The 23,288-nt window shown below is 35.2% G+C and overlaps 1 protein-coding gene across 2 annotated transcripts in view; it reads left to right on the top strand.

Annotated features, from left to right (window-relative positions):
* Window positions 1-23,288, top strand: part of LOC149559791 (uncharacterized) — a 64,623-nt gene that overhangs the window by 7,421 nt on the left and 33,914 nt on the right. For both annotated transcript variants that reach the window (XM_089824291.1, XM_089824292.1), the window contains exon 2: window positions 14,155-14,386. In XM_089824291.1, coding sequence (XP_089680417.1) covers window positions 14,155-14,386 — 232 coding nt within the window. The remainder of the gene's footprint in view (window positions 1-14,154; window positions 14,387-23,288) is intronic.

Consider the following 23,288-nt stretch of genomic DNA (forward strand, 5'->3'; position numbering starts at 1 on the left):
ATTTATAGTGCTTGCATTACACTTACACTTTTGCACCCTCATACTGTCCTTGGGGTTTTTTCCTTGTTGGGTCGACTTTTGTGAGACTTAAACTACTTGAGTTATTGTCCTTACTATCTAATATTAGAAATATGGGGTCAATAGGCATTGAACTTAGCCCAATAGAATGGATGACAAGCATAAGAACAAGCATAAGAATGATCCTACGGTGATGTTTGTTAGTCAAGGGGGAGGAATTCTCCCTTTCATGGAGAATATGACTAGTTGTGACGAGCTTGTATCTCGTCAATTTGTTTCCACCTAGATGAATGTAGGGTGTCTATGAACGAATTCTCATTTGAGATTATTGAGGAGGTGATTGGGAAAGACACAAGGCTCTCCATTGAGGACAAATAATGGAAAGGAAGAGTCATGTCTAAGATCGGGCTAGCTTGAATCAATTCTTTTGGGTGCTTAACTGTAATGTCCCTTTTTGACAGGCACCAGGTACTTATTTTATTTTAGCCTTTATTTTTCCCGAAGACTAAAAAGGAAGAAATAAGGGGCAAAAGATATATAATTATTAAATTAATTACTTATAAGGTTACTAAACAATGAAATATTAAAAAGTAACTTTATATTTAATTGATTTAATATTAAAGTGACTAACATAATAAAATATCAAAAAGTCACTTAAAAGAATAAAGTGCTGGATTCCTCTAGAAGCTTCTTGGAGTTGCTTGTGAAATCTTTATAAGGAGCCTTTGAGGGGTCATTTTACACATCTTGAGTTGCATATTCATCTATTGTGCTGAGAGCCTTAGTGCTTGCATACTTGCCTGAGGGTTTGAAGACTCTAAGGTGCCAATTTCGGTTGTGAGATATCAACCCTAGTTGGGAGTGCAGGAATTATTATTCAACCAATTCATTTTTGATTAATTGGGAGATAATATTCAGTGATTTTTGTTCAGCCCGTGCATCTAATTTTTGACATCAGTTGGCAAGGAGAAAGGTTTTAGTTTTCGCAGAGGATCCGAAAAAGAAAAACGAAAAAGAAGATTCGAAAAAGCAGTCTGAAAAAGCAGATCCGAAAAAGCAATCCGAAAAAGAAAAGTGAAAAAGCAAAGCCGAAAAAGCAGTCTGAAAAAGAAGATCCGAAAAAGCAGTCCGAAAAAGAAAATCCCGAAAAAAGAAAAGCCAAAAAGCATGTCATCTCAGCTACTTATTCTAGGTTCTTTTGGTATTTACATTTGGCAATTGTAGATGGATACATTTGAGAAGTAATATATGTCTTTTTGTTACCAAAGTATTCAGTCATTGTAAACATTGAAGTATTGAAGGGAAATCAACTTAATCTTTTATGCGAAATGTTCGTAAAAACGTCTCATTGCATAATCATTCGTAGGATGCATGCCAAGTGTTTGTGAAAATACCTCTTGGCTGTAGGTGTACATTTTACATTAGAATTTCATGTACTTGCATTTGGAAAATAATAAAAAGAAGTTGCATATCACTTTGATTTCCAATTAGTTATTTTGCAATCATTTGTATTCATCAATATCATTGGCATTCAAAAATCATAGCAAAACAACAAACATCAGCAAACTGAGGCTGCAAGGGAAGGTTTGACAAAATTCCTAAGGCAGAAAAATAGGGATAAAACTTCAAAAATTGTCAAGGCACTTTACAGTGGTATCAGAGCTAAAGTTTCTGCCATCCTGTACGGGTTATGAGTGAAGAGTTTCCAAATGTTCCATTCATAAATCCTTTGGATAAATTCTATAACAGGGCAAGAAAGGGCTTAAGTCCTTTAGAACTCATGGAAGAAAGCAGTACCCAGCAAATGCTTAATGCTCTTACAAGAGGGCAATAGGAGTTGAGAGATGAAATGGCAAGAGGAAGAGAAGAACTGTCACTTATCCTTGGACAACTGGTAGATAACAAAAACAATGGAAATGATAGGAACCATAACAGGACTAATGGGCAAAATAGACACAATGGGGGTCAAGAAAACAATGACACAACTCAAAGCAGTGCTAGACCAATAAGTAGAGCTACTCCTAGGCCTCTTATGCCTACATTTTTGAGAGAACAAGGTTTTGCAATTCACGACCAGCAAGTAAGAGAAGAGGGATATGGTGATTATTTGAGGGAGTACAACTCTCTAGGTGATGATTTCAAGGCTGCCATGTCACTAGTAGACTTTTGTGGTCTTAAATTGAGAAATAGACCAAGAAACAATCAACGGGGAGTGCAAAATCAAGACTTGCAGCGTAAGGTGGGAGAACTAACCTTACCATCATTTGATGGAAGTAACAAAGGTATAGCTAGAGCTTGGGTTCAGAAGCTTGACACATATTTGTAGCGCAATCCTATGTTGGAAACAGAGGCTATCCAGTACGCCACACTCCATTTAGAAGGTGAAACACATGAATGGTGGTGCCATGGACTTGTCACCTTGGGGTATGCCAACATTACTTCATATTTGGAATTCACCCAGAGGCTCATTGACATGTTTGATCGTAAGGATCCAGAACTCCACTTTAGGGAGTTAGCACAACTCAGGCAGACTAATTCAGTGGATGCTTACATCACAGAGTTCCAACGATTGGTAGTTATGGTGACAGATATTTCAGAATAGCGGTTGGTTATGCTCTTCATTGACGGATTGACATAGCCTCTTCGTGGTTGGGTTAAGGCCTTCAAACCAGATTCTCTCCAGGATGCTATCATGAAGACTAGAGACATGGAATATTCTACATCTAGCATTAGAGCTCCTAGCGAGCCTTTCACATCCCATAAGGATAAGGGGAAGAAGCCATTCCATAAAAAAAGTAATAAGGAGAACTTTGATAAAGCCTATAGACAGGAGTGCCGGCTTAAGGGGATTTGCTATCGTTGCAAGGATAAATGGTCTAGTGGACACCGTTGCCTAGGGAAAGGCAAGGCTCACTTAATTGAGGTGATATCAGATGATGAGAGCAGTTCTGAGGAAGAGGAACCTCAAAGGGAAGACAATAACGGTTCAGATGGGGAAAATCATGATGAGATCATTGCTTCTATCTCCAATGTTCCTAAGTTCAACTCTTTCAAAGTTCGTGGGGTCCTACAAGGTCATCAAATAGCAGTATTGATTGATAGTGGAGCTACTCATAACTTCATTGATGCATCATTGGTGAACAAGCGAAAAATTCCTCTAGAGGATTTTGAGGGATTCAATGTGATGGTGGCTGATGGGCGTAAGATAGCTTGTACTTAGTGGATTCCACAGTTGTCTATTATGATGGGCAACCACACAGTTACAGATGATTTCTATGTGGTTGACTTGGGTGATATCCATGCCATACTTGGGGTCCAATGGTTGCAGTCATTAGGGAAGTACTCACAGAACTTCCAAACCATGGAACTCAAGTTCAGAGATGCTGATGGGCGTAGAGTGGTGCTTAGAGGTATGGCATCTAAAGCACCTAAGATTGTTTTAGCTAGACGTATGGAGAGTATTTTCAAGCATGATGACATAGTTTGGGCAGTAAAGTGTGTGATCACTCCTAAGGAATCTACAAATTTAAGACAGCCAGTCCACATTGACATCAAGAAGCTATTGGGCAAACATGACAAGGTTTTGGTGAGATACCCCCAGGGAGGCCACTAGACAAAGGCTTCGAGCATACTATTGAGTTGGATGAAGGGGCCAAGCCAGTGATTACTACCCCTTATCGCCATCTTAAGAAATTTAATGATGAGATCGAGAAAGCAATCAAGGAATTGCTTGATATGGGACACATTCGTCCCAGCTCCAGCGCTTTCGCTTCTTCAGTGGTCTTGGTGAAGAAGAAAGATGGGACCATGATAATGTGTATACATTACCGAGCCCTCAATAAGAAAAAAATCAAGAACAGGTACCCGATACCCAGGATTGATGAGTTATTGGATGAGTTACATGGGGCAATATATTTTTCAAAGATTGATCTTCGATCGGGTTACCATCAGATTAGAGTGAGGGAACAAGATGTGCATAAGACTGCTTTCCGATGTCACTATGGGCACTATGAGTTCTTGGTGATGCCATTTGGATTAATTAATGCACCTGCCACATTCCAGTCTTGTATGAATCATATCTTCAACAAATAGTTGCGTAAGTTCCTCTTGGTATTCTTTGATGATTTGCTCATATACAGTAAAACTTGGGAAGAACACTTGCAGCAGCTTGATGAGATCCTTACCATCATGGAGGAGTAGTCCTTGTACGCTAAGGCTTCGAAATGTGAGTTCAGCCTTAGAGAGATTCTTTATTTGGGACACGTGATCAGTGCAGAGGGTGTCCAAGTGCACCAAGAGAAAATACAGGCTATTCTAGATTGGCCCACACCACGGTCACTTACAGAGCTACGGGGCTTCTTCGGACTGTGCAGTTACTACAGGCGTTTTGTTAAGGGGTTCTCCCAATTGGGGGCACCTTTGATATATTTGACCAAGAAGGGTGTATTTTGTTGGATAGCAGAGGCCCAGTGAGCTTTTGATAAGCTCAAGGAGGTGATGAGTAGTTGTCCAGTGTTGGCACTTCCTGATTTCACACAACCTTTCATTCTAGAGTGTGATGCTTTAGGGGAAGGTATTGGTGCAGTATTGATGCAGAATCGATACCCTATCGCCTTTGAGAGCCGTAAGTTGAGGGGAGCTGAGAGACTATACTCCATCTATGATAAGGAGATGCTCGCCATTATGCATGCCTTGGCGAAGTTCAGACAGTATCTAGTTGGGGGAAAATTTGTGGTGAGGACAGATCATAACAGTCTCAGATACTTCTTAGAGCAGAAGGACTTGAACGAGAGACAATAGAAGTGGGTTAGTAGGATATAGGCATATGATTTCGACATAGAGTATGTTAAGGGGAAGAAGAATATTGTTGCAGATGTCCTCTCTAGGAGGCCTTCAGCTTGCTCACTCTTTGAGATTTTGGCAGATTGGAAATCCATCTTACTGGCAGAGTACTCCAAGAATACATTTTCTTGTGAGTTGATGGATGGATTGATTTAGGATGACAGGTACAAGATAGTTGATGATGTGATTTACTACAAGGATAGGATCTACCTGGTATCGGAATCAAAATTGAAGGAGAAAATACTACAATCTTGCCATGATACACCCCTAGTAGGCCATCAGGGCTACTTCAAAACTTATAGACAGATTAGAGAGAGGTTTTCATGGAAAGGCCTCAAGGATGATGTGTTGAAGCATGTGAAAGAGTGTGTGACTTGCTAGTAGAATAAGTCCGAGCATACACATCCAGCTGGGTTACTTCAGCCTTTGCCCATTCCTGAGCGGAAGTGAGAGAGCATTTTGATGGACTTCATCACAGGCCTACCCAAGGTACAGGGGAGAGACATCATCTTTGTTGTGGTAGGCCAGCTCACAAAATACACACATTTCTTTGCTATTTCGACAGAGTACAGGGCTTCACAGGTGGTTGAGCTATTTTTCAGGGAGATCTTTAGATTGCATGGGCTACCTAAGAACATAGTCAGCGACAAGGATAACAGGTTTATGAGTGCTTTTTGGGAGGAGTTGTTTAGACTGACAAGTACTGAGTTGACACCCAGTACCAGTTATCACCCTCAAACTAATGGGCAAACATAAATTGTTAATAAGTGGGTTGAGGGGTACTTGCGTAATTACGTGGCAGGACAACAACGGGCTTGGATCAGGTGGTTACATTTAGGAGAGTATTGTTACAATACCACACACCATATGTCCATTGGAATGAGTCCTTTTAGAGCCTTGTACGGGTATGATGCACCTTCATTCGTGGAGATGGCTTTTGGTGAGAGTAGGGCACCTAAAGCAAAAGATTGGATTCAGGAAAGCTAAGATATATTGAAGGCACTCAAGGAAAATCTGGTAATGGCACAGAATCAACAAAAGACTTATGTAGATAAACACAGGGTTGAGCGCAGCTTTGAGATTGGTGATATGGTATATCTATGATTGTAGCCCTATGGACAGTCCTCTCTTAAAACGAGTGGAGTAGAGAAACTAAGACCAAGGTTCTATTGTCCATACAGGGTTACCAGGAGGATTGGGGGGGTAGCATGCAATTTAGAAGTTTGTGGAAAGATCCTTAAATCATGTATTTAATATTTGTTGGGTGCTTAGTTGTATTTGGGTGGGAATTTAATATTTATTTAAAGGTAGTTGTATTTACCTTTTATCCCACATTGGTTGTGTTTGTAATGTCTTGTGTTAGAAGTGCCTATTTAAGAAAGGCCTATTATCATTTGTAATCAAGTTCAAGAAGTTCAAGAAATTGAAGCTCTTCTAATGGAAGTTGGAGAAATGGAAGCTCTTATAATGGAAGTTCAAGAAATAGAAGTTCTTGAATTGTAAGCTCTTCAAATGTAATCTCTTCTAGTGGATTTCAAGTATTAATGGATGCTTTATGAAGCATTTTTTTTGTCATCTCTCTATCTCCATATTATTGCATTTTTGGTTATGAGTTTGGTACTGGTGGTGTGGGCCGACATTAGTGGTATCAGAGCAGGAGTTCTTGAGTGTGCGGACAGATCGCCGAACGTGAGGCAGTTTGCACCAGGACCTTGAGTGGGTGAAGTTTGTCAAGAAGTTCTTGATTGTGTAGATAGAGCGTCGACTGTGAGGCAGTTTGCACGAGGTTTTTGTGTTACACCAGATATGTCTTCTAAAGACTTGATCATGGAGAAGAGAAAGAAGAAGATGACTTTTGTGATTGGATGGATTCTAAGGATTCCTCGACTTGAGAAATTTAGAGCAAGAAATCAACAATCATTGCTAGTTGATTTGCAGAAGCAAGTGAATGAATTAGAAGCTGAGTTGCGGAAACAAAGAGCATGTCACCAGAAAAGAGATGTTGATAATTCTTTGGATGTGGAAAAGAAAGATGATCCAGTGGAAGAGCAAGCAGATGAAGAGGAAATCATTTGCGAACCTAAAGTTGAAGAAGATGAACGAGAAGAGGAAGAGCATAAAGATGACAAGACTTACGAACCTGAAGTAGATCAAGATGATTTGAAGATTGCAGCAATGGAGGAGAAGTATAGTGCCTTAGTTGGAGATCAAACAAGTGAAGTAGTTACATGCATGAAAGAGGCAAAAAAATATGAATATGTCAAAGAGGTAAATTCTTATGAATTATATGTTGCTGAATTTGAGGTGATTTTGAAAGATACTAATGATGGTTTGCATGAGGATCTTGTTCGTGATGTATGGTATGCAAAGGAAGATTGGTATGGTGTTGCTGGGTTTATTACAGGTGTGATTAATTCAACAAGATTGGATGAGGAAGAGAGATTTCAGCAGCAAACACTTGTTCCAGCTAGGTGTTGGAAAAGAAGAAAAAAAGAAATATATCGACATCGGATACTTGTTCCAGCTATGTGTTGGAGGAAAAGAAAAAATCTGTCAATAGTGACTACTTCATTTTGTGAATCCATATTCACAAAATTTTTCCTACCATGGGAGTCGGATGCAGGAGCATCATGCATCAGTAAAAAAAAAAAAAATGTGGAAGATTTGCATGTTGGTTTTTCTTGTCCCTATTGAGGTCGTAGCTTGTGGTAAAGATGAAGATGGTGGTATATCATTCTTTTGGTATCAAAGTGTGGGACACACTTTTCTATCTACCAAGGGAGTCTGATGCAGGAGCATCTTACATGACAAAATTAAATTATTAGAAAAAAAAAAAAAATAGGAAAAAAAAAAAAAAAAAAAAAAAATTCTGGAGGAGAGAGAAAGTGACGAAAATTAGAGGAGAAATAATTAAAAAATAATAAAAATAGTTGTCATTCCATTAATCAAGGTGTATAGGTGGCAATTTAGAAGTTTGTGGAAAGATCCTTAAATCATGTATTTAATATTTGTTGGGTGCTTAGTTGTATTTGGGTGGGAATTTAATATTTATTTAAAGGTAGTTGTATTTACCTTTTATCCCACATTGGTTGTGTTTGTAATGTCTTGTGTTAGAAGTGCCTATTTAAGAAAGGCCTATTATCATTTGTAATCAAGTTCAAGAAGTTCAAGAAATTGAAGCTCTTCTAATGGAAGTTGGAGAAATGGAAGCTCTTATAATGGAAGTTCGAGAAATAGAAGTTCTTGAATTGTAAGCTCTTCAAATGTAATCTCTTCTAGTGGATTTCAAGTATTAATGGATGCTTTATGAAGCATTTTTTTTGTCATCTCTCTATCTCCATCTTGTTGCATTTTTGGTTGTGAGTTGGTACGGGTGGTGTGGCCCGTCATTATTAGGTCAGCAGGTTATCTCTTCCACGGATCTTCCACCACTTGATGAGGAGGGACATTTGGTCTTGGTGCTTGAAGAGATCATTGATGTTAGAGAGAGGAAATTGCGAAACATAGTGATTAAGGAGTACTTGGTGAGATGGAAGGGTATGCCTGCAGAGGACGCCACATGGGAGAATGAGCAGATTTTATAGCACCCGAGTTTGCAATTGCTTGAGGACAAGCAATTTCGGGAAGGGAGGACTGTAATGTCCCCTTTTTGATAGGCACCAGCTACTTATTTTATTTTAGCCTTTATTTTCCTCAGAGGCTAAAAAGGAAGAAATAAGGGGGAAAAGATATATTAAATTAATTACTTATAAGGTTACTAAACAATGAAATATTAAAAAGTAACTTTATATTTAATTGATTTAATATTAAAGTGACTAACATAATAAAATATCAAAAATTCACTTAAAAGAACAAAGTGCTGGATTCCTCTAGAAGCTTCTTGGAGTTGCTTGTGAAATCTTTATAAGGAGCCTTTGGGGGGTCATTTTACACATCTTGAGTTGCATATTCATCTATTGTGCTGAGAGCCTTAGTGCTTGCATACTTGCTTGAAGGTTTGAAGACTCTAAGGTGCCAATTTTGGTTGTGAGATATCAACCCTAGTTGGGGGTGGAGGAATTGGTATTCAACCAATTCATTTGTGATTAATTGGGAAATAATATTTAGTGATTTTTGTTCAGCTCGTGCATCTAATTTTTGACATTAGTTGGCAAGGAGAAAGGTTTCAGTTTTCGTAGAGGATCCAAAAAAGCAAAGCGAAAAAGCAGAGCCGAAAAAGTAGATCCGAAAAAACAGTCCGAAAAAGCAAAGCGAAAAAGCAGAGCTGAAAAAACAGCCCGAAAAAGAAGATCCGAAAAAGCAGTCCGAAAAAGAAAATCCAAAAAAAGAAAAGCCAAAAAGCATGTCATCTCAGCTACTTATTCTAGGTTCTTTTGGTATTTACATTTGGCAATTGTAGATGGATACATTTGACAAGTAATATATGTCTTTTTGTTACCAAAGTATTCAGTCATTGTAAACATTGAAGTATTGAAGGGAAATCAACTTAATTCAGCTGTTCAGTTTGTATGCCAAATGTTTGTAAAAACGTCTCATTGCATAGTCATTCATAGGATGCATGCCAAGTGTTTGTGAAAATACCTCTTGGCTGTAGGTGTGCATTTTACATCATAATTTCATGTACTTGCATTTGGAAAATAATAAAAAGAAGTTGCATATCACTTTGATTTCCAATTAGTTATTTTGCAATTATTTGTATTCATCAATATCATTGGCACTCAAAAATCATAGCAAAACAACAAACATCAGCAAACTGAGGCTACAAGGGAAGTGTTTGACAAAATTCCTAAGGCAGAAAAACAGGGATAAAACTTCAAAAATTGTCAACGCATTTTACATTAACGAGAAACCTGATAAGAAGTAAGGCAACTTTAGCTACGAGGAGTTACCTGACATCTAGCCTAAGGTGTGTGACATTGTTATGAAACATTTTACTTTACAAGGCTATTATGGGGTTTTTATATTTTTACCACCTCCTTTTTCTTAATCATGTGAGTAACAAAGATTTTATCCCCATCACGTTCTTTTTACTACATTTTATGGAAACTAATATTGCTAAGATTTTTGAAGCTAAAGTTGAGGGGAAGAATTATGTTGTTGTTCACCAAGCTTTAATTTATTGTCTTTACATGTTCCATTTGGCCCTCTTCCTTCTACTCAATTTCTCTGTCAAATTGTCTTGTCTTGGCTCTTGCCTTCGACCTTAGGTTCCACCAATGACCAAGGCCTCCTTCCTCCTTTTGGGCTGGGTAGATAGCGTTGTGTTAAGAACCTAGTCAATAACGTAAAGTCGAATGAGGTTTCCCATGTGTTAGAGTCCCCTGAGAAAACTAGGAAGAAAAAAGCCAAGAACCACACCCTTGAACTCCAGACCTTGAAAAAAGCTAAAAAATCATATATGATGTTGGCTCTAAGGTGGAAGTTGTTGAAACCCCTCATCGTTCTAATAGGATTGCTAAGGAAAGAGGGAAATGTGTCATTAAAGGACTTACCATTAAGTACTTGACAAAGTCTAATGTCGGTGAGAAAGACTCGGAGAATGGTTCCTCCTATAGGTTCTCTGCAGAAGGAAACCTGATATGCCCTCTGCTCCCTTGGACGATCCTTGCTCTCCTTCCCCTCCCCTAAAGTGGACACTGGTAATGTTACCATTGAGGAAGTGTAGACCAAGGTGCCCCTCTCTTGCAACAAGGAACTGATGGTATTATTGGTAAGTTTAAACTCCAAATTGTTGGCTTGGAAAGTGTGGTTTAACAATTAAAGGACGACGTGAGCTTGAAAACATGCTAAATGATGTTTGGAAATTCTACCTAAAGGTTATGCATTCGTTTGTCTCCACCCCCTACCTTTTGTAGGAGAAAAGAGCTCAATGGAAGGATAGTTGATTATGAGGAGAATATGGACCTTTTCAAATTCCTTAATGAAGAATGGGTCAACATCTTGTTGTCCAAGAGGCTTGGGAGGGTGTTATTTATGTATGCCCCTTTTTTGATGGTTTTACTAGTCATGATTGTAGTTTTAATATTTTCGTTGATAGCTCGAATGCTAAGTTTAATTTCTTATGGTTTTTCCTTGTGTGGCATATTATTATTAAGTTCAATACTTGTTGTGATAGCTTTAGCTTAGTTTATAACTGGCTATATGATTCTTCTTGGTGGATCAGTGGTTTTTGGAAAATTGTTTTCGATATAGATAGAATGTGGAGGCTACTTATCTATTTTTTTTGTCTTGCTAGATGCAGTTAATATGTTGTTAATCATTGTCTAGTGTGTTGTGAATTTGTACCTTAGGTCAACACACTTTTTATTGTTAATTTTTTAGTCAAAAACACAAATTTGACATATGAATTCTACTAATTCTAATATTTTAAGTTTCTATTATGTATAAGTGCATGCTCCATTCATGTTCTCATATGAATATTTTAAGTTTTTCTAAAGTATTTTATTTTTCGTATTGTTCCATAATTTTTCTCTTTAGTCTCCTCAATTTTGACAAAAAAAAATATTTTTGCAAGAACTCATTGCCCCAACTCATGCCATACTCGTCCCAAAATTTGTAACCTTGCATATTAGTATAATTCATCTGTGAATTGGAAAACAAATTGCTCCATATCATCGACCATAAAGGGATCCATCCATTCTTAATTTGATGTTAATTATTTATCACATCTAGTGAAATCTAATTTCTATAGCCACCTTTCTATTAATAAACAAAAGATAACAATGTAGTAGTGAAAATATAGCTCATTTTATGATAATAAAAAACATGTATTGTATCAAATATATATGTATTTCTTATTTGAATGCTTTTCAAAATGGGAAGTCAAATTATTGATTAAAAAAAGGAAAAAGAGAAAGTATGGATGATCAATGGGTTGATTAACTTAAATGCTAAACATTATTGGGAACAAAGGAAACTCTTAAGATAGTTGCAATTGAGGAAATACCTAATGCACATGCAAATAGGAAAACATAAAGTCTTTTAAGATGTGCAATAACCATCCCATTTTTAATGATAAAAAACCTTGGTTGTACTAAATTAGACTAATGAGGTCAAGAATAATTATTTCAGTCAAGAAAAAAAGGCGCCAAATAACTTTGAGCCAAAGGTTGACCATTAAAAATTTATTTAATGATGTATGCAAAGCAATCATAATGCAAGAAGGGCACTTACAGTGACCTAAAGTATATATATTAAAAGATTTCAACTCAACGAGTTATATTTGTTGCAAAACTTAGTAGAAAACCAAAAAATGTTAAGTTTATCCATTGATAGTGTGAAAATGATTAGAGATCATGAAAAAATACAATATCTTGCAAAACTTGCAAACTTCAAGGAAAACACACAACTACCAAATTTTCAATTTACTAGATAACACAAATAAGACTAAATAAATTGGAGAATGATAAATATAAAAATATGACATTCCAATGAGGGACATATCCTCAACAAATAATTATGAGTTTTATAATTATTGTGTTTCTTAATTTGACATGTAATATTCTTTAACATGCATCTTTTTAAAGTTTACAAACAAAATTTATTTTAAAGGATTATAAATTTATTTCTTATTAGATTTTAAAAGGTAGACCATGAAAGCACTAAATGAAAAAGACATTGGACATTTTTATATTTATATACATGATCTAAGAAGTTTTCAATATCTATTATATTTGTATTGATAATGTAAATGCGATGCTAATGTAGTCTTGTATTTTTAAAATATATTTGTAAAATTCTAATATAGTGTGCAATTTTATTCTAATTTTGCATTATTTTGGTTAATGGTGAAAAACAATTTCAAACCTTTAAATTTTTGAGATTCTTGATCTAATTATTAACACAAATATCTTCAAAAACTTGAATCTTGACTTATCTTAAAAAAATCTAATAATGAGTTAAATGACTTAATTAGAAGGGTTATAGAGTTGTTTAATTTAAATACAGAGGCTCAAAAAGTTCTAATGATCTGAGTTAGATATCTTGATCCTTTGGATTCTTGGCTATATCATCATAAAACTCTCTTATAGTCATACAATAGATTTTGTATGGTCACGCAATTCAATATCATTATGTTGAGTTTAACTATCTCTCAAGTAATTATTAGAACATGGGTTTTAAAGTTTGATGGATGGTTATCATGCGGCTTCATCATTTATATGTGAATAAAGTTAAAGGATTCATGAGAAAAATTATGGTCTTCCTCCTATCTTAATTGATAGAGACTACATTGCTTCATTTATTAATTGTTTTACATTTCCTTCTATTCATTTTGTATCAATCGATTATTACTTATGTTAGAATATAGTTTTGTATTTTTGTATCATGTTAATTAGATCACATTGTATTTAGTTTTTGTTGATACTGAAACTTGAACTTAATATGTATTCAGAAGTTGTAGTTTCATGGAGCTTGGATCTTTTGTATTATAAACATCCAAATTAATTGTCAATGGTTCAACAATAATAAAGGACATATAGTGGAATAAATTTATTTGTTTTAGTTAATATAGGTTTTATTTTAGATGATAATGTTAGTGACTTTGAATGACTTAAAATATATTTTCATAAACACTTCAAATTTTAACATTTAAAAATAATAATTTTATAGGTTATGACTATTATATTGTTGGAATTTCCCTTTTTAATTATTACTAACCATCTAATTATCTATATATTTGAGCTCCTTACACATGGAATTATTATCTTTATAAAAAAACCTCATTAATGCTATCTTCATCTTTCCTCATCATCCCCCTTTATTATCAATATTTATCTGAAATTTCATAAGGCACATGTGTGCATATATATTCACACAGGCATATAAATAATTATATATAAATTATATTTGTTATCATTATACTTGTCATATGTCATCTTTATTCTTTATTATCAGAAATATCTTAGTTTTAGTTTGGGCTGAATGACTATAGTTTATTCTTTAGATATTCTTTTGTGTATATATACATGTATGTGCATGTATATATATGTAGCTACACACACAAAGAGATATACTTGTGTGTGTGTGTGTGTGTGAGAGAGAGAGAGAGAGAGAGAGAGAGAGAGAGAGAGATTTCAGCTAGTTCAAATATGATACAGGATCAATAAATAATAAGTTTTTTAGGAAATAAATTATATAATGAATAAACTCCCTCAAAATATAAGGTGTAAGATATGATGCAAGATGATGTAAGGTGTTAGATAAAATATTCTAATTATATATATAATGTCTTTCACGTTTTTCATAAATATTATTTTGTGTATGGTTTTTTATTTGTCATGTTATTAATTGTAGTTAAGGATGCTTCCACTAACAACTGCTATCGGAACACTACCTTGGAGGCATGGTGAAAGAGGAACCTGGGGTGCAATGGGTATACTTGTGTCGATATGGATTTCAAGGTATTTGAAGAAATTAATCAACCAACCACGTCCTACCTCAGCCCATGGTTTAAGAGTCGACCCTGGAATGCCATCTTCACATGCACAATGTTTTTTGTATATCACAACATATGGTGCTCTAGCATGTAAGTTTTCTTACCAACATTTGATTAATTATGCATTTTCTTATTAGCTAATAGTTCCAAATTCTCACACTTCTAATATTTAGAATGTCAAAGCATAAAGTGAATTTAAACTAAAACTAGACTTGATTAATGACAATGCGTATATTATTAATATGTGATGGTTTGATTTGTCAACATTCTTCATTTGTTTAGAGCCTCCAAGGTTATAGTTTTACTTGATACAAGTTTAAGTAAACAAATGATTACAAGTGATCAAATATTTCCTCATTAGTTGCAATCTTCACAAAACTATTTCCCTTCATCTTCATTAAATCCTACATAATTTTGGGCTCATCGGGAGTACACTCTGAAAACTGTTTGAATAATATGCATTAAGCTCAACCTAAATATTTGGTTCACCACAAGGTGCAACTTTCTTAGCCTTTGATAGTAATTATCCTCACATTATCACATGGTTACCAAACTATAGAAATGTAGTTGATCTCTTTACAGATTATGTTTTTATTTTTTGCATTTTTTATTTCCTATCTTAGAATAACAAAACTTGTATCCCTTCACCCCATTATAGATACTTTTCGTAGCTTTAATCTATTGACATGTTCTCATTAAGCACATTGACATCTGCCTCAAACTAATATTGTTGAAATGATGAATTTTTTCTTGTCCAGACTTCCTTTGGGACTTTATTACCAAATGATGTAAGAGAGTTGTCAACTAAATAACAAGTTATACTCAGAGCTTTTGACCATGATATCTAATCTAAACCAACACATTTGAACACATGTCTAATCCTTTTTGTTAGTGTTGTTCATTATCTCTAAAATTTTATTTTATTGAGGGGTGTTAATTGGTTGTCTTTTCAACATAATGCCATTGTGTTTGTTGAACGATCAAAATCCATTTAAAGAGTTTCCCACCTATATTTTTTGAACACCTTGAAATTATTTTATATCTAGTTCTCCATAATTTGAATTAACTTACATAAGGCCTTGTATTTGTACAAGAGAGAATATACCCATGGATTTTCAGAGAAATCAACATTTTTTTGTAAAGGGGTAAACATTTTTTAACCTCAATGGGGTTTGAAATTTGATGGAAAGAACAAAAAGATTACAATGTAAACCACCACAGTGTGCTAATATCAAATAGACAAGTCATCATTTAATGAGACATTATATAAGATAAGATAAGATAAATTTATTAATGTCCAACAGGAGACCAACGAGGGTCTAAGGAACTGGAAACAGTACAAAGGGCAAATGCTAGCCAGGTGGAGCATATATGAATTTTCTAAATGAAGTTACATAAATAAAGCTTAAACATCAAAATTAATTACATTTTAAATCCCTTTCAACATAGCAAAGCTTTAATAAAAATACGTTCTGAGTTACATATATTTAATATTCACAAAATGGTAAAATCCAAGTGATAACCAACTAGACCTTGAACCATGCTTTTACATTTCAAGATGCTAGGCCTTTTTCACAAATGTGGCCCATGTAATCATGCCAAATATTGTCTTCTTTGTTGGAATCTTATTAGAAACTTATTTGATTTATTGGTGAAGGGATAACTTAATGTTGAAGACGTACATTTTTTTGTTGAAGTCACAATTTATTTTTTAATATGTCTACCTACTATAATTGTGACAATTTATTGCTAAAAACTACATGGCTATTGCTTACATGATGATGCTCATATTTTATTGATGGGACAATTTGTATTCTTTCAATCATTGCCCTATCATTCCTATTACAAAGGAATAACTATCACAAATATATACAAGATTACAAGCCATGAGTCAGCCAGATTGATTTTATTCTCCAAGAAAGAAGAAAATGTATTACAATATAAGACAATACCTTAATCATAAGAACTCCTTCACATAAGGATGACATGCCTATGATCATACAAGAACGTTCACCTTGAATGTCAGAACATCAAGAAATGTGACATTAATCTTCATTGATCATGGAACAACTTCACAAGATTGGAAAATGCAATCTTCCCATAAGAACAAATATAGGATTGGACCCAAACTTGAGAATGTCCATCAAGAAATAATGGATCAAGGTGTGAACGTTGACACAAAATCCAAAAGGTTCTCATACAAAATCTCCAGTTGCACAAGTTAAAGCAAGAAGAGCTAAAAGGCCGCTACCACAAATACCTAAATTCAGAAAACTAGAACTAAAATAATAGATATTTTTGGTTGATGCAAGATTGCGAATAACGCAAGGATGCTCCTCCACCACATAAATAGATTTGATAATTTCTTTGATTAAAAATAGATTAAATAGACCTTTTGGGAGTTTTGTCACAAGATCCAACATACAAATTATACCAATATCTTGGGGGTTTCATCACAACATCCTTCCCACTCAAAGGAAAAACCAAATATTCAACATAACAAAAAACAACATGGTAGAGTTATCTCTATATACATACTTGGGGTGACTCATTAAATTATTGTGTAAGGCAAGTAAATAATTTGACTTAACCCCTTTTTTGAAATTGGTAGAAGATATGAAACAAAGAAAAAATCTAAGTTTTTGAAGTAGATAAAATTGCATAGTTGGTAGCTAATTGGCATTTCCTTCTAAGAGACGACTATCATTGAAAGACAAAATTGTGCCACTTCAAGAAGTTAGTGGTTCTTGCTAGAAAATTTAAGAGCAAAATTTGATTATTTTCTTCCTACACAAGATAAGACCACATAGATAGCAATAATTTGATGTTTTCCTAATTTTTCTAGAAGGAGATGAAAATTTATAGAAACTACCATTAAATATATTTTTGGGTGATACAAGATTGGCCTTACATTGTTGGATGCTTTTGTGTCACAAATCTTGCCTCTTCTTATAGATAATCAATTTTGCTCAACCACACCACATATTTATGATTTACAAACTTGAAAATACACCAGATTTGAATATAAATACTCTCTTTACTTGTTGAGGTAGTCACCGCCTTAACCTTAACCAAAATGTATTACATTTAAATTTCACCTTTGGTGCACCAAAATGTATTACCAAATGCTAATCCATGATTTTGCAGTTATAATCATCTGCCAATTTTAATCCCACATCGATCTGACTAGAACAACTAGTGTTTTTACTTTTTTCAATTTACATGCATAATTATAATAATTTCAATCACTGCAAATGATGCAAGACCATAATGTCGATCCACCTCTCCCCTCAGTTATCTAATAACATTGCTAGATTTGAAGTTCAACTCATCACACCATCGAAAAACTAACATGGTTTCTTGGTTGAAGATAAACCAAAGGGATGAGATTTGATTTTATCATAGGTGGAATTCACATATAATAAATTCTGTCAATTGGAGCATAAGTAAATCACCATTCTAAGTAGTATATGGAAGTAGTCATAGAAACTCTTTTGAATTAAGGAAGTTGGACAAAGGGGAGACAAGTAAGTAGTGTTGAAACTAAATATTTTGCAGAACACTTGAAGAATATTAATGTGGAGGTAAGGAGACACATTACCAAAATGAATACATAGTACAAGACTAAGACAGATGAGAGAAGGAGACATATAGAGTTTTAGATTGGAGATGAAGTCATGGTTCATTTGAAAAAAGGAGTGATTTCTAGTAGGAACATATAATTAGATGAAATAAAGAAATTTGGACCATGCAAGATACTGAAGAACCATGATTCAAAAAAAGCTTATGAAGTAGAGTTTCCTAGTGAATTGAATATTTCACCAGTGTTTAACATTTTAGATTTGACAGAGTATCATGAAAGAGGTGTTGAAGACGGGGTCAGAAAATAATATTTTAGTATTCTAACAATTACTTCAACTACATGAGGAGACTGAAGGAATCTTAGATAACCGTGTTGGTAGAAGCACAAGAAACATGATATATGCATAATATTTGGTCAAATGGAAAGGACAACCTGTTGAAGATTCATCATGTCTGACAAGGGAGGATGTTGACCATCTTGGTTTTCTTCTGAACACTTGAGATGTGACAATGTCACTTCTCAAATTACTCTAGGTGTTTGATAGGAGCATCTTGGGTATACTAGCAATCTTGCATCACTTAAAAATATTTTTTATTTGTCTTTTAATAAGGGTTATCTTTGTGCAGAGTTACCATTTTTGGAGGTTTACTATTTTTAGTAATTTGGTTGTTTGAGATCAGAATGTTTTGATTTCATTCATGGAAGTTCATTTTAGATATATCAACTTGCTAGTAATATCAAGTCTATTTGTGAGATTACTGATTTTTTTGGGTATTGATAGAAGGGCATACAAACTTTGAACTCGATTTTGAAGGTTTTAGAGGCTCCAAAAAGGGGTTGAAACCTAGCTGATTAAAACTTGCACGAGTCAAGTGTTGTGATTAGGTTGTGGCATTTTGGAAATAGGGTCATAACAATCAATTAGAGCAATTGGTGATGAGTTATGGTCTTTGAAAGTTTCAGGCCACCTCAAAGGGACAAAAAAATTTCTTTTTTCAAAATTTAGTTTGAGTTATGAAAGTTGTTGGGACCTACTCTAATGTAATAAAATATGAATAATAATTATAATCCAGGGTTGGTATTTCAAGGGCTAGGGTTAAATTTCTAGAACCTTCTTGGGCGGTGAAAAATTATCTATATTAAAAAAGCTTGTAGGATTGTCTAGAAAAGTTATGGGATGTTCATTATGGCTCTAGCTTACAAATTATTGTAAGGAAAATTCCCATGTGGCTTTTGACGAGGAAGGATTCCTAAGCTGCCTTAGCCCATCCACCAAGGCACTCAAGGCTCTTCTATAGCCTTCTTAGGGTCTTATCTTCACCCTACCACTAAGGGAATACTTATACTATTCCCCTACTTCACCAATCCACTCCCACTAATTTGAAACCCTTCACAACTCCAAAGTTAAGCTTCATCCCTTATCTTGAATCCCACCATAGGATGAACTGAGACATTCACTAGGCTCCCATGGCATGTAGGGTTTCCATTCTTATGCATTCAATGATTTTCAAGGTTCTTGATGAGGTTTGAGTCATTAGTTTGTATATGATATCAAGATTCCCTTGTTTAGGAGGGCTAGTAGGGCTAGTAGCAATTATGCCTCCTAATTGATTTTTTGGTCTCTAACTTCACAAACTTCCAAAGGAGTTTCCAAACTAATGTTAGATTCCAATACCCTTTTTAGAGTACTTTAAGATTCACTTGGTTTTGGGTCACCAAAATATACGTACAAGACCAGACCATAAATCACCTATTTTGAATGGTTTTGCAGGCTTGTCACAATAATTAACTATGATCAATTAAAACTCCTTCAAGATAATAACTCCAAGGCTTGTCTCTTGGCCTAGTGTACCTTCATTTATTACCCCTTCCATCTAATCAACTAGATTGATCATTTCAATCCATCTACTACTCTTTTTGACCTTTGTTTTGTTGAACTTCACTTAACGGGGTAGCCTCCTACACACCTAGGGATTTTCCTTAAAAATAGAAAACCAAATCCTAAACATTCCAAAATGCATATATACATAGTCTATACATTGCTCTTCTTGATCCCAAAGGGCCATAGTGGTTTGACCATTGGAACTCAAGAAAGAGCCATTTTTCTTGGTGCTACTCCAATCAGGATAGTGAACTAGTTAATCACAAAAGACTTTACAAACACCAATCTTCAGGAATCAAAATCTATATGAAAACAAACTACATTAAATCTAATAACTAAAAAGATAAAGCAGAGAGTCCAATCAATCCATTAGTATTTGGACTTGGACGTGCAAGTTAACTATAACAGGAAATTACTTGTTGTTTGTTATTTCTTCAAGATTGAATCCATACAATCTCACTAACAACCCTTCTCTGGGGCATGTAATGGTGTTTTATACTCTTTTTGCACATGTGGAAACCTCATGTACGAACCCATAACTAAAAAATTGCAAGTTGCTTGGTTTTGGCAATTTGTTGTCAATGTTGTCAAGTGCAACTTTTACAAAATGCAAAGTTACTTGAGAAACTTTTTACAACTTTGCACTTTGACCATATGTAGACCTCAAGACATCTCAAATGAGTCTAGTAAGGTCCAAAACAAACTTCTAACACTATTTACCAATTCTAGAGTTTTGGTCAAAGTTTTGTCAACCTTGACCTATTTAACCAATTACACGTAACTTTGGCATACTAATGATGCTTCTTGACTCCCTACTTTCTCATACTCACCTACTTATATACACGACTCTAATCACACCCATGGGGCTTCATACTTAGTCCTTATTCCTTGGTGGTTGGCTAAAACTGGACCTACAAGCCAACACTTAAAGGACCTTTCACTATTATACTTAGGTGCTCCTGCACCATTCTCCCCCTACAACAAGAAATTAAGTAGGATCTTCAAGTAACAAATCCATGCCAATACCTAGCTTCCTCAAATCAATTTTGTCTACCCAAGTAGCCTCTATAATAGGAAGATGTTTCCACTTCACAAGGTGCTCCATGTAGATCTTGTGCCTTGTCTTCTTCTTCACCCTTGAATCAAGTATCCTTCCAGCTTGTGGCTTAACTACAGCAAGTATACTGATGTCCTTGACCTCTTTATCAACCTCTGATTTCTTTGTGTCCTCTGTTAGTTCATGGCCTTTGTATGAAACTAGATCTTTCACATTGAAGATTGGTGAAAGTGATAACTTCTTAGGCAAGTCTATCTTCTATGCATTTTGACCATACTTGGCCAAAACCTTACATGGTTTGATCCTTTTCATGTGAAGTTTACTTGGAAATCCCTTTTGTAACATGGATTTGTTTAGGTGTACGAACACCCAATCTTTCACTTGAAATTGAATATCTCTTCTTCCCTTATCTACTTTTCTCTTCAATTTTTGATTTGCCTCTATGAGAGTCTTCTTGACTTGACCATGGATCTTTTTCATGGAGTGGGAAAAATTTTCAACATTCCCACTGACTTCCTCATACTCCCTTAGCTCTCTAAGCTCACAAGCTACCCTTGGGTGCAGGCCATAGACAATTTGGAATGTGTTTTTGCCAGTAACTCTATTGGTACTATCATTATAAGCAAACTCAGCCTATGGTATGACCTGATCCCATGACTAAACATACTCTTTGGTTAAGCATCTTAGTAGGTTCCCAAGTACTCTATTAATGACCTCTGTTTGACCATCAGTTTGGGGATGGTATGTTGAACTATGAGCTAGATTAGTTCCTAACCTCTTCCATAATGTCTTCCAAAAATGCCCCATGAACTTGATGTTTCTATTTGATACAATACTAACAGGTAGACCATGAATTCTAACCACTTGAAGAAAAGGTGTGCTATGTAGCTAGCATCATATGTTCTCTTGCATGGTATGAAGTGACCCGTCTTACTAAATTTGTCCACTACTACAAACACACTATCAAAACTAGTTCTTATTTTTGGTAAATCAACTATGAAATCTATTCTTATGCATTCCCAAGGTCTATTAGGTGTTGGTAACGGCTGATATAAGCCAACATTTGAAGAGGTTCCTTTAGCCCTCTGAAAAATGATACATTGCTCAACACATTTTCTAATATCCCTTTGTATTATTGGCTAATAGTAGTACCTACTGACAAGCTCTAAGGTTTTATTCAAACCAAAAAACCCACTCAAACTTCCATTGTTCTTTTCTTGGATGAGATTTTCTCTCATAGAACCCCTTAGAACACATAACTGGTTATTTTTAAACAACAAACCATTTTGCAAGGTATAGTTAGCAAATTCACTCTAAAAATGACTATTAAATGATGAACATAACTTGTAAGCTCTTGAAAATCTTCATCTCCTTCATAGAGGTCTTTGAATCCCTCTATTGCAATGCTCTTTAACTAAATTTCTTGCACTGTTAGTGCCTCCAGTTAATATGTCTCAAACTTATTTCTCTTATGTATCAATGAAGCTTAAGGCTTGATCATTTGTGTAGACCACAAAATCCTTAGGCAAAAGTTAATGGCTCCACTTTCTAAGGGCCTAGGCTAGTGCATATAACTCTAAGTCATAAGAGGAGTACCTTAACTTAGTATCATTCAAACTTTCACTGAAGAATGCCACATGTCTTCCCTCTTGATTTAAGATTGCTCCCACAATAATCTAACTTGCATCACACTCCCTAATGAATAATTGGTCAAAACTTGACAAAACTAGGATGGGTTGTGTAGCAACCTCTTTCTTCATTCTCTCAAACCCTTCATCTTTCACTTTAGTACACACAAACTTGGTTTTAGTCCCCCCTTGATGGTATCTAGTAAACGTGCACAAATATCACTAAATCTCCTCACAAACTTGCTATAGAATTGAACCAATCCATTGAAGCTTCTAACTTATGTCCTTGTTTTAGGAGTTGGCTAGTTTAGAATAGCCTCTACCTTGCTTGGACCCATCTTTAAATCTCCTTGGGAAACCACAAAGCTAAGTACACCAATTCTTGTTTCATGAACTCACCCTTTTCAAAATTAATGGCAAGTTTCTCCTCTTGTAGCCTTTTCAATACTATCTCTAGATGCTTTATGTGCTTCTCTTTTGGTTCACTAAAGATGATGATGTCATCTAAGTACACAACTAAAAATTCACCTATGTAGTCCTTTAAGGCTTCATCCATCAACCTCATGAATGTGATGGGTGCATTTGTAAGGCCAAAAGGCATAACAAGCCATTCATAAAGACTCTATGTGGTCTTAAATGCAATTTTCCGTTCATCCCTTTCCTTTATCCTAATTTGGTGATAACCACTCTTAAGGTCTGTCTTGGAATAGTACCTAGCAACACCTAGACAATCCATCAAATCCTCTATTCTAGGAATAGGAAACCTATACCTAATAGTGATCCTATTTATGGCCCTAGAATCAATACACATTCTCCACTTACCTCCTTTCTTGGGTGCTAAG

Source organism: Cupressus sempervirens, chromosome 4, assembly GCF_028749045.1.
Source record: "Cupressus sempervirens isolate cs-2001-9-10 chromosome 4, ASM2874904v1, whole genome shotgun sequence".
Classification (NCBI taxonomy): domain Eukaryota; kingdom Viridiplantae; phylum Streptophyta; class Pinopsida; order Cupressales; family Cupressaceae; genus Cupressus; species Cupressus sempervirens.